This window comes from Leopardus geoffroyi, chromosome B4 (genome assembly GCF_018350155.1).
Source record: "Leopardus geoffroyi isolate Oge1 chromosome B4, O.geoffroyi_Oge1_pat1.0, whole genome shotgun sequence".
Lineage (NCBI taxonomy): Eukaryota > Metazoa > Chordata > Mammalia > Carnivora > Felidae > Leopardus > Leopardus geoffroyi.
In genome coordinates this window covers 21,351,773-21,368,592 of record NC_059341.1, presented here as the reverse complement: position 1 = coordinate 21,368,592, position 16,820 = coordinate 21,351,773, and the positions used below count along the sequence as shown (strand labels likewise).

The following is a 16,820-nucleotide window of genomic DNA, read 5'->3' as shown; positions in this document are numbered from 1 at the left end:
TTATTGTTGATTTTCTCAAAAAACCAGCTTTTCATTTCATTACTTTTGTCCATCATTCTGTTTTCTATTTCATTGATTTCTGCTCATATATCCTTATTACTAATAATTGGGTTTAATTTGCTTTTCTGTTTCTAGTTTCTTAAAGTGGAAGTTGAAGTCATTGATTTGAGACTTTATTTTCTTTTTTTAATGTTTATTTATTTATTTGGGAGAGGAGGAGAGGCAGAGAGAGAGAGGGAGAGAGAGAATCTCAAGCAGGCTCCATGATCAGCATGAAGCCAAATGCGAGGCTTGATCTCATGACTGCGTGTTCACAACCTGAGCCAATATCAAGAGTTGGATGCTTAACTGACTAGTTAAGGAAAGTTGGATGCTTAACCACCCAGATGCCCCAAGACCTTATTTTCCGGCTGGCATTTAGTACAATAAATTTCTCTCTAAATACTCTTCTAGTAGCATCCCACAAATTTGTATATGTTGTGTTTTCACTTTCAATTTGGATTTTCCTTTTGAATTCTTTCAATCACAGATTATTTAGAAGTGTGCAGTTTACTTTCTAACTATTTAAGGATTGTCCAGAGTCCTTTGTGTAATTGATTTTTAATTTAATTCTATTGTGGTCTGACATATATTTTATATGATTGGAATCCTTTTAAATTCATTCAGGCTTAAAAAGAAATTTATTAAGGCTTGTATTATGGCTCAGAATATTGCCTACTTTCATAAATGTCCTCTGTGCATTTGAAAAGAATGTACATTCTGCTTGGAGTATTCTATAAATATCCATTAGGTTAAATTCATTTATATTGCTCTTCAAATCTTTTATATCCTTACAGATTTTCTATCCACTTGTTCTTTCATTTATTAAGAGGTTATCAAAATCCTCAGCTATACTTGTGGATGTTTATTTCTCCCTGCATTTCTAACTTCATGTATTTAGAAGGTATGACATTAACGACATAACTGCTCAGGTTTTTTTCATAGCTTCTTGATTAATTGACTCTTTCCTTATTATTATAAAATGAGGTTTTTTATCTGATACTCTTCTTTTTGCTGTTTATTTTTCTGATAATTAATACAGCCATTCCAGCTTTCTTTTGATTAGTGCTAACGTAGGATATCTTTTTTTTTTTTTTTTTTTAAGAAAGGCCGACTGCCACGTGCAGTGTCACATTTGGATGTGTCTGGAGTCATGGCAACTTGACTACCCTACGTTCTCCTACAAATGGACCTTGAGAGCCTGTTTACAGGTTCCAGGAGGGGAACACAGCTACTTGTACACCCTTGACCAAAGAACGGTCCTCTTCTATCGGGGAAGGTCGTCCTCTTCGACCGAGCTCACAGCTTCGGGAGGGGACGCACGTGAGGCAGGAAGGGGACACCCGCCTAGCCAGCCAGATCAGCCGAATCAACCGTGGCGATCAATGGGGTGACAGATGTCGCAGCCAGATCACCCTCACGTCCCAGATACCTTTTTTTTTCATCCTTTTACTATCGTTATCTGTGTCATTATATTCTAAGTGCATTTCTTTTTTTCAACGTTTATTTATTTTTGGGACAGAGAGAGACAGAGCATGAACGGGGGAGGGGCAGAGAGAGAGGGAGACACAGAATCAGAAACAGGCTCCAGGCTCTGAGCCATCAGCCCAGAGCCTGACGCGGGGCTCGAACTCACGGACCGCGAGATCGTGACCTGGCTGAAGTCGGACGCTTAACCGACTGCGCCACCCAGGCGCCCCTCTAAGTGCATTTCTTGAAGGCAGCATGTAGTCTGATCTTGCTTTTTATCCAATGTAACACTCTCACGCTGGTGACTGAGGTGCTCAGACATTCACATTTCGTTTGGTCATCTGTTTAAGGTTTAAGTCTACCATCTATTTGGTTTTTGTGTCTCATTCTTTGTTTTACTCGTCTTCATTTCTGCCTTCTTTTTATGAACTGAAGATTATTTTTATGATTCCGTTTCATTTCCTTTGTTGGCTTATTTGATATTACCCTTTGTTTTGTTATTTTAGTGTTGTATTGGGGTCTGTAGTATACATCCTTATCACAGTCCACTTTCAAGTGGTGATATCCCACTTGACATACAGTAAAGGAACCTCATAATAGTATACTTCCATTTTTCCCTTTTCTCCCTTGGTTCTGTTGTTGTCATATACCTTATTTATACAAATGTTTCATGCTGCACAGTATATGATTATTATTTTTGTTTGAAATAACCGATTTGAGGGGCTCCTGGGTGGCTCAGTCGGTTAAGCATCTGACTTCAGCTCAGGTCATGATCTCAAGGTTTTCGTGAGTTTGAGCCCCACGTCAGGCTCTGTGCTGACAGCTTGGAACCCGGAACCTGCTTTGGATTCTGTGTTTCCTTCTCTCTCTCTCTCTCTCTGCCCCTCCCCTATTCCTGCTCTCTCTCTCTCTCTCTCGCTCTCGCTCTCTCTCTCTCACTGTCTTTCTCTCTCTCAAAATTAAAATAAACATTTTATTAAGTGTTTCATTAAATTTTTTTTCAATAACCAATTTGATTTTTAAGTGACTTAAATAATAAGGAAAAACTTTATATGCTAAATTTCTAGCGTTCTACCTTTATTGTTATTGTATTGTGTAGATCCACATTTCCATCTGGTGTCATCTTCCTGAAGGACCTACTTTACCATAATTAGTAGTATGGTTCTGGTTGCAATAAACTACTTTGGCTCTGGAATGTCTGAAAAAGACTTTATTTCACTTATGTTTTTCAAAGGTATTTTTGCTGGGAACAGAATTCTAGGTTTAAAGTTTTTATTTTTTCTTTCAGTTTCAGCTTTAGTTAAAGATGTTTCTCCACTGACTTCTTGCTTGCATAATTCGGATGATAAATCTATTGTCATCCTCATTTTTGTTTCTCTGAATGTAATGTGTTTTTTCCTCTGACTGCTTTTAAGATTTTCTCTTTGTTACTCTCTTTAAGCAATTTTGTTTTGTTAGACCTTAGTATATAATTTTCTTCATATTCATTGTGCTTGGGCTTTTATGAGCTTCTTGGATCTAGAAGGTTAGAGTTTTCATTAAATTAGAGGAATTGGGAACTATTATTTATTCTAATTCTTTTTCTGTCCCTCTCACATTTTTTTCAAAGACTCCGGTTACACATATGTTGCATCAGTTTTGATTTACTGATGATTTAGATCCTCACTATGGGTCGAATTTTCTTGCTTCTTTTCATGCCTGGTAATTTTTTATTGGATGCCAGACACTGTGAATTTTACCTAATTGGTAAATGGTTATTTTTATATTCTTCAAATTTGTTTTGGGACACAATTATCTGGAAACAATTTGATCCCTTCAGGTCTTGCTTTTTAAATATTCATTAGATAGTACTAGAACAGAGTTCGATCTAGCACTAATTATTTCTAACTATTGAAGTAAGACCCTTGTGTATGTTCCATACAATCGTCCACGAATCTTGCAGTTTTCCAGTCTGGCTGATGGGAACGGGCCCTACTTGTGGCCCTGTGTGAGCACTAGGCACCGTTAGCTCTGATCCTGTTAGGTCCTTTGTCCGACTTCAAATAGTTCCCGTACATATACACCCTGATCAGTCTTGAGTAGGACCCTTTAGCAATCTCCAGTTCTCTTTCTATGCAACTCTTTCCTCTCTGTTACCGTCCTGAAAACTCTTGCTTCCTTTGTCTCCCTTAACTTTCAGATCTGTCTTCTCAACTCCGTGTCTACCAGACTCTGTATAGGTTAACCCTTCCTGTGATGTGGTCTGGATATTCTCTGAAATCAATAAGCTGATGTAATCACAGAGTTTATTTCCTTCATTTCCTGTCTCTCAATGGTCACTGTCCTTCATCGCCTAATACTCAGTGTTTCAGCCACTGTTATTTCGTATGTTTTTGTTTTCTTACTTGTTTCAATTAGGAAAGTAAATTTGACCCCTTACTCCTTCGTGGCCGGGGGAAAAGTCCCATCATTTATCTTTAAAAAACAGAAAATACTGCTAGTATAAAACACCAGACTTACCATATTTTCTGTGTTGATTTCACATAATCTACCCGTTTCTTTACCTCATGTCATATGCAAAGAGATGGTATCTGATGACCCTGTGGCTGAGTGAGACTCATGCTGCCATAACTGCATGATCCAGTCTCCCTGAAATCTAGCCCAGAATTCCACGCAATTACTCATGAACCATTGCTGCCGGAAGCAATGATTCTGGTTTTTATCTGGATTCCCAACGATGACTAGAGTGGTGTAGCAAGGAGAATATTTCACCATTTGCTAACAGAATGATTTGTTGTTCTCTCCGACAAGTCCCAAAAATAATGCTTAAAGTATCATTTCCTTAAAAATCAAATTGCTCCCTTCTTAGTTTAAAAGTTTTTGTTCGTTTGTTTGTTTTTAATTACAAAGTTACACTCAACTCTCCAAGTAGTCTCAATACCAGACTGGGTAGTTCAGTCGGTTAAGCATCGGACTCCTGATTTGGCTCAGGTCATGATCTCATGGTTCATGAGATCCAACTCCATGTTGGGTCCTGCGCTGACAGAATAGAGCCTGCTTGGGATTCTCTCTCCCCTCTCTCTCTACCCTTCCCCCTTGCTTGCACACTGCCCCTCCCCCACCCCAAAATAAAGAAACTTAAAAAACTTACACAGTATAATAAAAGTCTCATTTTCTCACCACTTGGAATGAACTAAAATATAATTATCATTTGCGTTTATAAACCCTCTATGAATAAACCTTGCAATAGAATCTAACCTGTAACATTTACAGTGTTTAAATAAACTTTAGTTTTTTGTTTTTTTTTAATTTTTTTTTTCAACATTTATTTATTTTTGGGACAGAGAGAGACAGAGCATGAACGGGGGAGGGGCAGAGAGAGAGGGAGACACAGAATCGGAAACAGGCTCCAGGCTCTGAGCCATCAGCCCAGAGCCCGACGCGGGGCTCGAACTCACGGACCGCGAGATCGTGACCTGGCTGAAGTCGGACGCTTAACCGACTGCGCCACCCAGGCGCCCCTAAACTTTAGTTTTTTACGACAGTTTTAGTTTTACAGAAAAATGACGAGGATAGTATAGAGTTACCACATATCCCATACCCATTTTCCCATTATTAACATTTTACATTAGTAGGTACATTTGTCACAATTAATGAACTAATATGGATACGTTACTATTAGTTAAAGTCTATGTTTATTCAGATCTCCGTACTTCTAGTCTAATGTTCCTTCTCGGTTCCAGGATCCTACCCTGGGTCTCCTATGACATTCAGTCATCACATTTCCTTAGCTCCTCTTGGCTATGAGAGTTCCTCAGACTTTTCTTGTTTTTGACGGCAGTGACCATTTTGAGGAGTACTGGTTAGGTATTTGTAGAGTGTCCCTGACTTGGAACTGTTCTGATTTGAGGATTATAAGTTTTGGGGGAAAAAATAACGGAAGGGCCACTTTCATTACATCGTGTCAAGATCACCCATTATCAATAGGACTTATCACTGTTGATGCTGATTTTGATCACCTGGCTGAGATAGTGTTTGTTAAGTTTCTCCACTGTCAACTTACTCTTTCCTCCCGGCTTCCATATTGTAACCTTTGGAAAGAAGTCACTATGCCAAGCTCATACCTAAAGAGTGAAAAGTTATATTCTGCCTCCTTGAGGGCAGAGTACATAAATTACTTGGCATTCTTCTGCGTGGGAGATTTGTCTTTTCTCGCCCAATTATTTACTTATTCAATTATTTACTTTTACCAGTAGAGGCTCATAAACACTTACTTATGCTCTGGGTTATAATCCAATACGACTTTATTTTGCTGCTCAAATCGTGCCAGCTTTGACCCTTGGGAGCTCTGTCAGCTCCCGTGACTTACAATCTTTTAGACTACAACCAAACCTTCAACATGACTCTTCTATGCAGCGACTAAATTACTTCTCGAGATTACGTTGGGCACTTAGGGAGATATATTACTTTCAGGTAATGCATTAAGTGATATTCTGGTTGTCCGAAAGAATTCATCTGACAAGAAGTGAATTAAAGACTAAGGAGAGTGCCCATTATGTAGTAAATATTTTAGGAAACTAATGAAATAGAAAAATAAACCGAAAAAGCCAAACCTTTTAAAGCAAATCTATAAATGGCTTCACATGCTTTAGCCAAAATTTCTTCTTCTGGAGAATTAAGCATTAACACCACCGTTGCCGCTTTTTTGCTCTCAATCGTTAGTGGATCAAACTGAAATGTAGAGAGAAAACGATCAGGTTCACATACGAGCTTTAAAAATCACACCAAAAAAGGGAATGGCGTCTAGAAACTTGCAGAGAACATAATCATACAAAAAGGATGTGGTCACTGCCCACTAAGTGCATTGTAAAGTTTTTATTTAAAAAAACATCACTGATAGAGATACGGTTGCCAATATTGGTGGCTTTGGAATTCCTGGGGTGATGGCAGGAGGAGCAGAGTATTTTGGAATCTGACAGATCTAATTTTTCAACCGAGCCATGTGGAATCCAACAAGTTACTTACGCTGCAAGAATTTCACGCAGTTTCCCTTTCTGTGTAAACAGCATAATAATACCTATCTCCTCAAAGGAGCAAGGAGAGGATTAGAGATCATGTGTGTAAAGCATTTAGCACATTGTCTGCACATAATAGAAGGTCATTAAATAACATATATTGGCATCATTCTTAGTCAATACACAAGAAGCCTTTAGTACCTGTATATATTTGATGCCCTGACAGTCTCCAGAATTAGTACCTGCTTCTAATCACTACTCTTTCTGAGAAAGCAGAAATTACATACGTGAAATCACTAAAAAGCAATAGAAAACTGCACATAACACCGTGTAAGACTGGATAAAATCTGAAACAGGGCAAATGGTAATATGCCATAAAGAAAAAGTAGGGGTGCCTGGGTGACCCAGTCGGTTGGGTGTCCGACTTCAGCTCAGGTCGTGATCTCACAGTCAGTGAGGTCGAGCCCCGCATCAAGCTCTCGGCTGACAGCTCAGAGCCTGGAGCCTGCTTTGGATTCTGTGTCTCCTTCTCTCTCTCTGCCCCTCCTGCCACTCGCACTCACTCTCTCTCTCTCAAAAATAAAATAAAACACTAAAAAAAAAAAAAAAAAGTATAGAGCTCTAGGAAGACCTATATCCCGCTCTGAGATGTTCAGAATTCATGGGTAGCCAAAATACACAATAACAAATGCATGACTCCTGTGGGTTTTCTTTGGTCAAGGAGAAAACAAATTGTTACGCTATTTTTCTTCCATTTCCAGAGACTGGTGAAGGTGGGTGTTCTGCTTATGTTAAAGACAAAAAAATTGAATTTCAAAGCTTTAGCTGGCTCTTTGTGTTGGTCCCTTTCTAAATGAACATCTTATTGCGTCTGGAGATATAACAAACATTGGTGTTCGGTTTCAGGCAGAGAATGGAGAGACAGATTACTCTGAGTAAGGAGGTATAATTGTGTGAGGCTGGAAGAGTACAGAAGACAGAGAAGGTAGCAGTAAGCTGTGACCTAAAAGGGCACAGCTGGGATAAAAATAGCCCTCGCAGGGGAAACGGCCATTGGATTTGGGGACAGCGTTATCTAACATCCAAATTAAAGCCATTGTTTGTATATGTCTAACTCTCTACTAGAAACTGTGAGAGTTACAGAAGTCATGGTGTTTGTTCTCAAGCCTCTTAGACTCTTTCTGGGGAGACAAATCTTCGTTGAAAGTCTGCCACAAGCACCAAGCTTCTAGTACTTGTGGGTTTCCAGTGACGTGAACCAATGGGACAAGATGGCCTCTAGCAGAGCAGACAGCAGTGGCGGAGACACTGGCTCCAACACTGATCGGGAGAGCACAGCGACCTGGAAACCCAGAGAAATTTTAAGGGAGGAAAGCATTTGGGGAGTGAGGCTTGAAAATCAGCAGGCACTCACAAACCCAACAAGCACATTAACTATACGCTTAAAGAAATTACTGGGTAAATGCTCCAGCCAACACTGGGGAAGACAAGATATAAAAAAACAATAGTACTATCTCAATAAATACAACGAGATATATAGTAAAATTGAATGATAATGATGTTGTGAATCATGATGTAATTCTTAAGGATTTCTGAAGTAGTGATAACACATTATAAGGGAAAAAAGAATTTGGAATTAAAATTCTAGATTTTTCTCAGTAAAGCTCAGGTAAAGGAAACCAGATTGTTTTGGTAAAGAGAACTGGGTTATTGCCTAGTTATTATTTATTTTTTCCTTGATATAAAAACACAGGTTTAAATATGTGTGCTTAATAGGCTACAGAAAAATAGTAAACGTTCCAATTTACCAAAAAGACAAGGTTACAAAAGAAAGTTGCTCAATTCAGAAAAAGGGAAGAAAAAACAAGAGAAACACAACGTGAAAATATAGCAAAGAAAACCCAAAAACCTAAAAATGATAGGAATAAAACCAAATATTATCAGTGGTCAAAATAAACATCTGTAAGGCAAATAGATCTCAGTAACTAAGATTGTCAGCTTGTCAAAATTTGTTTTTTGTGTAGTGATATATACGTCTTCCACCTGATCTTACGGAATACAAATTCAGATCTATCTCTCTAAGACATAGAACATTCTTATCACTTCTGAATATTTCCCTTACGCTCCTTTCCCCTCCAAAAACACCCCCCAGAAAGATAACCATTCTATGACTTTTAAAATCATCCTTCAGTAAAAAAAGTAAATAAATAAATAATAAAGTAAAATCATCCATTAGTTTTTCCTGTTCTTCAACTTTGTATAAATAGACTCATATAACATGTATTCCTTCTTTAGCTCAGCACAATGTCTGAGATTCAGTCACATTTTTGTATTACGAAGTCATACTTCCTATGGCTATATATTATTCCATTTTATGAATATACCAGTTTAGATTCTTGTCTTTCGGCTGGAGGCTATCATGAACAAAGCTGCAATGAATATTCTTGCACACGTCTTTTTATGGATATATGCCCTCATTTCCCTTGGGCATATACCTAGGAATGGACTTGATGAGTCATGGGGTAGACACGCGTTTACCTTTCATAGACACTGTTGAACAGTTTTCTAAAGTACTTTTATCAATTTTCATTCTCACTAGCTAAAGATAAAGAGTTCCAGTTGTTCTACCTCCTCACCAATCCTTGGTATTATTTTTTATTTGCTTTTTTTTCTTTATTTGCTTTTTCCACTTTGTTTCTTATCTTGCTTAGATTATGATCTATTATTTTAAGAACACTCCTGCCAAACCCTAAATAAACTTTTTTTTCATCCTTCTGTCTTGTCATCAAATCAATTCTAGAATATGGACAAACACTAGAATTTTCTTTCTTTGCATTTGTACCCCGACATCCAAGCATTCTTGGAAAATGTTAAGCTACAGGGAAAATTAGTATTGCTGTAAATTCAAGATCAATAATTTCACAGGAGGCTCAAACCTATCTATATCTTCTTCTGTTACTTTAGAGAAAATGTTTCTCCTACTATCTAAGCCCAGTATTTAATGTGTGCTTTGGATTTTTAACCTATTCACCTTTAATTCTCTCATTGATTCAATAAACACTCATTCAACCCTAATAATGCCATACACTCAGAACAGCATACTAAACATGATAATCAAGTCCCCTATTCTCATAGAACTTACACATTGTCAGTTAGGTCATACCATTAATCATCCTTTTTTTCTCTTGAGTAGTCAACTTCTTCCTAACAATTGGATTATTCCCATTACTTCTGAGTCCACTTTGCAGAGAGCCAATTTAGATTCAATAAAATGCACCTAAGTTTAAGTCTGATGAGTTTTAATAAATGTATAGGTACCTCTAACTAACCTCCTCCAAACAATATGTGGAACTTTCCATTACCCCAAAATACTCTCTCCTGCCTCTCTGCAGCTGATTCCCTTTCCCATATCTCCTCTAGGCAACCACTGATCTGCATCCTTTCACCGTAGGTTAACTTCAACTCTTTAAATATGAAATTATTACACAGGTACCCCTTACGTATGGCCCCTTTCACTTGGCAGAACGATTATGAGATTCATCCGTATTAGTCCACGTATCTGTGGTTCATTCCTTTTTGTTTATCCGTTCAATTAGTGATGGACCTTTGGGTTATTTCACTTGGGACCATTATGAATGAAAGCTGCAATGGGCTTTTCCACGTAAGTCTTCTTGTAGATGTATATTTTCATTTCTCTTGAGTGAATACCTAGGAGAAGAATTTCTGGCTTGACTGGTAGTACAGGTTTAACTTTCCAAAAAAATAAGGTTTTTCCAAAGTAGTTTTACTATCTTGGTTCCCACTAGCAATGTATCTGTATCCAACATAGTATATCTCTTCACTTATTTCGGTCTTCTTTAATTTGTCTTGGCAATGTTTTATAGTTTTCAGCACATAGGCACTGCATTTATTTTGTTAAACTTATCTCTGAATATTTTGTTGTTTCTGATGCTATGGCAAATGAGATCTTTTTTTCTTCATCTATTTTAAGCAAGTGTCATTAGGTAAACAATATTTAGGACCATTTTTCCTCTTACAAATGAACCTTTTCATTATGATGATATGGGTCTCTTTTTCTCTGGTAATATTATTTGCCCTGTTATATAATTCATCTAGTATTAATATAGGCACTCTAGCTTTCTTATGATTTTAGTTTGCAGTATATCTTTCCATAATTTGACCTTTAACCTAGCTATATCTTTATATTTATTTATTTATTTTATTTTATTTTATTTATTTATTTATTTTTTTTGGGACAGAGAGAGACAGAGCATGAACGGGGGAGGGGCAGAGAGAGAGGGAGACACAGAATGGGAACAGGCTCCAGGCTCTGAGCTATCAGCCCAGAGCCCGACGCGGGGCTCGAACTCACGGACCGCGAGATCGTGACCTGGCTGAAGTCGGACGCTTAACCGACTGCGCCACCCAGGTGCCCCAATATATCTTTATATTTAAAGATTTCTTATAGACAACTTACAGTTTGGATCTTGTTTTTTTTATTCAGTTTGACAATCTCTCACTTAAAAAAATTTTTTTTAATATTTATTTTTGAAGGAGAGACAGACAGAACATGAGCAGGGGAGGGGCAAAGAGAGAGGGAGACCCAGAATCCAGAGCAGGTTCCAGGGACTTGAACTCATGAATTGTGAGATCATGACCTGAGCTTAAGTCAGACGCTTAACCAATTGAGCCACCCAGGCACCCCTGGGGGTCCTTCTCTTAAGGGATGTTGAATTTTGTCAACAGTCGTCTTATTTATGGTTCAGCTTTGTCTGTGTAAGGCCTATTTGAAAACATTATTCCAGCAAGTCTGAGGAAGCCGTTGCTCTAGGGCTGGGTTAGACATACTACAACTAAGGCATGACCCTGCTGGGGGCTCTACTTAATGCCCCAGATGTTCAACAAGATCTCTCCAATCTTTTGGATCAAAATTAGAATGCCCTCCAGACGGGTCTGAATCTTAAAATTATTCTTGTAGCTCTCTGATAGTTGTTCATGCCTGTTCTTTGTCATGAACATGAGTTTCACCCTGTACAGCTTAGACTTCAAAGAATCAAGGAAATCATTAACTAAATTTCTGGAGCTATTTTCCCATATATTTCCCTCCTCTCTGGCACTCTGCAAATTTCCACCACCTTAGCCTCTCTACACTCTGACGTCTCAAAACTCTCTTATTTTATTTTTATTTTTATTTTTTATTTTTTTTTTAAATTTTTTTTTTTCAACGTTTATTTATTTTTGGGACAGAGAGAGACAGAGCATGAACGGGGGAGGGGCAGAGAGAGAGGGAGACACAGAATCGGAAACAGGCTCCAGGCTCTGAGCCATCAGCCCAGAGCCCGACGCGGGGCTCGAACTCACGGACCGCGAGATCGTGACCTGGCTGAAGTCGGACGCTTAACCGACTGCGCCACCCAGGCGCCCCAAAAACTCTTTTATTTTAAAACAAAAGTAATATTTCCCTAGATATTAATCATCTTCCAGGTGCTATCTTAGCTCTCCTTCCCTTCCACAGTCAAAAATCTCATGAGCTATTGGGGCGCCTGGGTGGCTCAGTCAGTTGAGCGTCTGGCTTTAGCTCAGGTCATGATCTCACATTTTCCGGGTTCGAGCCCTGCGTCGGGCTCTGTGCTGACAGCTCAAGCCTGGATCCTGCTTCAGATTCTTTGTCTCCTTCTCTCTGCCCCTCCCCTGCTCGCACTCTGTCTCTCTCTCAAAAATAAACATTAAAAAAAAAAAACTATGAAAAAATTCTTAGGAACTATTGATTTTCCTCCATTTTCTCCCCCTCATACTTCTGCTAAACGTCTCCACCCTGACTTTCATCCTCATTGGTTCACCAAAATATTTCTAAGACCATCAACAGTGAACACCATGTTACTTATCACTTCTTGACATTTTAACCTCATTTCTAGAGAATTAAAATAACAAACAATGCTTGAAACTGTAGAAGCTTATGGCTTACTTGAATTGTCAGGCCTGCATCTTTCTGGAGGAGTTTTTTATTGCTTTTTTTCATGATAGTTTGGGTATTAAAAATCCTTGGTGGGAGTGCCTGGGTGGCTCAGTCAGTTGAGCGACCGACTTCAGCTCAGGTCATGATCTCACAGCTCGAGAGTTCGAGCCCCACGTCGGGTTCTGTGCTGACAGCTTGGAGCCTGGAGCCTGCTTCAGATTCTGTGTCTCCCTCTCTCTCTGCCCCTAACCCACTCTCATTCTGTCTCTGTCTCTCTCAAAAATAATAAATATTAAAAAAAAAAAAAATCCTTGGGGTGTTGTTGTGGTTGTGGCAGTTGTTGCTTTGAAGGTTTTGTTTTGTTTTGTTTTGTTTTGTTTTGTTTTGTTTCACAGCTATATTCCTCTGAACTTCTCTGTAACAGCACTTAATGCATTGCGTTGTTTCTTGGGTTTACGTGTCTTCTTCAGTATGTTTACCATCATTTCCTGGGTTGCTCAAGCCCAAAACCTGGAACTATCTCCCACTTCCTCTCCTCTCACACCCCACATGCAATCCAGCAGCAAATCCTGTCATTTCTGCCTTCAACATGGCTACTTACTCAGGCCACCGGGCTGCATAGCTCATCGCTCCTCCGTAACAGCCTCCATATTGGTCTTCCAGTTTCCACTTTTCCCGTTGTAGCTAGAATGATCTTAATGTTTTTCGTTTCAAATATAAATGAGATGTCACTAATCCTCTACTTGTAACCCTCCAATGGATTCCCCTTTTTGCACATTAGGAAAACATCCAACCTCCTTAATATAGCGGAAAAGGCCGTGATCACCACCAGCCTCCCACCTTTAATCCCTATCTCCTGCTCCCTGCTTTCTAGTCTCCAGTCACATCAACCTTCTTGGCATTCCCCAAGTATACCAAGTAAGGTCTTAGTATGGCTACAGTGCTCTCTAGCTAGAGTGCTCTCTCCCAGATATTTGCAAAGCAGACTTCTTCATTCCATCTGTCTTTCTTAAATGTGACCCCACTGAGAAAGCTTGCCCTGACCTGGATTCTCCCATCCCTCCCCATCCTTATATCCTACTTTATTTTTCCCCATTGATCTTATTACTACCTGAATTATATTATTATTTGTTAATTGACTGCTTCCCCTAACTAGCATATAAGCTATGAACTTTGTTTTGCTCCCATGTATATGCCCAGGAGGTAGACAAACACTTGAATGGGGCATTCACTCAATATTTGTCTAATAAGTGAATGAATTTCTTCAGGCAAAGGACTGTGTAATTTCTCTACCGCCATGACTTAGAATAAACCCAGGATGTGGAAATACTCAATAAGTGTTTATCAAAAAGTGCATGAAAATACCTCTGGAAACTTCCGTTTTATGCCTGTGGCCTGAAAGGGCTTTAACTGTGTACTGTCTCTTGATGTCAGAAAAGAAGGTTCTAAACCTGAGGTTCGTGGAGCCATCAATGGGCTTCAGGGATAGATCCTTCCACTAAAATTGTATGTAAAACTTTTGGTGGGCATTTTTGTGGGGAGGGAGTCCACACTGACCATCCCACCCTCATAGGGCTCCCTGACCGCACCCCCCCCAACCCTTGAGAATCACAGCCTTAAATCGTCTTTGCCGCCCACAACAGTTTCCCTGGCATTCTGCTGGCTGTCTTCTCTATCCACCCCCACTCAGGACAAAGTTCCCTTCCACTTCAGAACTTGCACTTCAGAGACCACTGATAGTTCAATATTTTTAAAGCTGATTTTATAAGCATGGGAATAAATATGCTCTGTTAAAACATACTTATGTCACGATCTCCACACAGTGACTGCAGTTGTCAAAGGAGTACCTGAAAATATACTTAAACCGAACCCATCGTAAAGATTTGTAACCCTTCTTCAGTGGTGGAGAAAACACTTTGGTATTTTGACCTATCTTCTGGTCGTCATTAAGAAAAAGGTAATATGGGGTACAAGAAGCTCGAAGGGAAGGTTCAGACTGTGAGAGTTACAGTCTAAAGAGCTGTTAAAGGAGGAGAAATACCAATATTTGGCACAGAGAGCGGAGAAAACTTGGCATGACATCTGTTTCTCCTACAGAGCCTACAGCATTATAGTAATTTTTTATTTAAAAAGGTGCTGAGAATCAAATGATAGCTAGAACAGAATGCCACACAACTAAATAAATAATACTGTGCTGTAATTACATAGCCCATCTGCTTTCCCGTGAGGAACTCACAGTCACTCACCAGCAAGCTGGTTGTGAAATTATAATTTCACGCTGTATACAAAACAAATGATGAACCAAAGTTATTTACAGAAAGGGTGAAATAAAGGGGAAGCATTTTGGCTAAACTCTGAATTTTAAGTTCAGTCAATTAGCGCAGCCATAGTCTCACAGAGATACTTTTACATCTCTGTTAAGGACACAAGACCTTCTAGAACAATGCTGTCCAGCACAAAGTTCAACACTGCAAATGTTCTGATTCTGCTTTGCCCAATGTAGCAGTCACAAGCCGCATGTGGCCTTTGAGCACTTGAAGTGTAAGGTGACTGAGGTGCTGAATGTTTCGTTTTATTTTTAGTTGTTAATTTCAATTACTATGCCTTTAATCATCATTAATTTAAATTTAAATAACCGCAGGTGACTGGTGACTGCTACATTAGGCCGGGCCTAAAAGAATACAAAGTTGTAAAGTTGAACTCAGTGACAATAGATAAATCATGAGAGTCTCGTAATTTTTATGGTACCAAGAAGGGCAAAGAAAAGGCTTTTTTGATGGCTATTGGAGCGTGTTTGCTACATCATTGGTCTCAGATCAGGGGGGAAACCAATTATACATGAAAAGAGAGACAGATGAACAGAAACGGACTGTCTCACTCTAGTAGGGACTTTTAGTAGAAAGCATCTAGACATCAGTTAAAATCCAGTTGGGGCGCCTGGGTGGCGCAGTCGGTTAAGCGTCCGACTTCAGCCAGGTCACGATCTCGCGGTCCGTGAGTTCAAGCCCCGCGTCGGGCTCTGGGCTGATGGCTCAGAGCCTGGAGCCTGTTTCCGATTCTGTGTCTCCCTCTCTCTCTGCCCCTCCCCCGTTCATGCTCTGTCTCTCTCTGTCCCAAAAATAAACGTTGAAAAACAAAAATTAAAAAAAATAAAAAAATAAAAATAAAAATAAAATCCAGTAAAAAGTGTAAAGGTTAAAATGAAAACAGCTAAAATGGCCTCTAGGTTTCTTTACAACTTGAATTAAACTTTTAGATCAAGGTAAGCAAGATTTTTTTAGAATACGGTTTCGTGCATGTTTCTTAATTTATACTAATTTTTCTTAAATCATGACTTTTTAAAATCTGTGATGTAGGAGAAACATCGGAAAATTAATTCCCATGAAGCTTCATTTCTGAAATAAGTCCAGGCAGTTCTGACAGCCCGTGACAACGCGTTAAGGGTTGCATTCTGAGGGTGACGGGAGCGTCCGGGGAAGACAAGTCACTGGAGACATCCCACTCTTCCAAGGAACTGGGTTTGGCCACCCACGTGAGGAAGCAGATCCTGCTGTCACCTGATGCTCTGACTCAACACTCAGCGAGCTTAGCTCCCCCCATTTGCACCTAACTATGGACAGAAGGTGCAGAACCATTAACGTAAATACATAAACATTCAGTTAACTTGACAGTGAGATTCCAGAACCAGGTCACAGTCCCTTGTGAGTTTAGATACTGTGGATTTAGTCCGCTGAAATTCGGTTGCCTCTGAAATATGAAGAAAATAAAAATTCCATGCTCATGAACTTGAAAACCTGACCATGAAGCATGAGGGCCACACCCCAGGCCACCAGGAACTTTAGTGGCCAGCTGGTCTTCCACAGCTGATCTCCCTGCCTCCTTTGACAATGCGCAAAACTTCTCAAGTTTTATGGGATGATCAACAGTACCCTCAATTACATCATGAAGAATAACAACTTTGACCAAGTTCTCATCTAGTGCCAAGCGCTGTTCTAAGCATCTCATATTTACCTAACCTTGCCTCCCCACTGTGAATAGATATGAAGCGGTTCTCGTTATATCCTCACTGGAGTATACAGAGTTCGGGAACTTGGCCTCCAGATGGAGTGAGGATTCAGTCTCTGGCGGTATAATTCCAGAGCCTGGATCCTTAGTCCCTAAACATCTTGCCTTATAGTAAATATTGCCTTCTAAGGTTGTTTCTATTAGTAATTCTCTTATGCAATCATTCCATAGAAAGTTTTCCTTTTGTTAAAGCATCACAAACAACCTTTCAGCCAGACGTGGAAATGTTTGGGGAGGTAGATTATAGTTGCATCGGTCGTTCAAGCCGTTATCTTCCCCGTCCCTAAGCATCTTCT

At 39.4% G+C, this 16,820-nt stretch overlaps 1 protein-coding gene across 1 annotated transcript in view; it reads right to left on the bottom strand.

Moving 5' to 3' along the window:
* ARMC3 (armadillo repeat containing 3) overlaps positions 1-16,820 on the bottom strand; it is a 100,883-nt gene that overhangs the window by 75,995 nt on the left and 8,068 nt on the right. Inside the window, 1 exon segment of the mRNA XM_045463541.1 lies at positions 6,102-6,219. Coding sequence (XP_045319497.1) covers positions 6,102-6,219 — 118 coding nt within the window.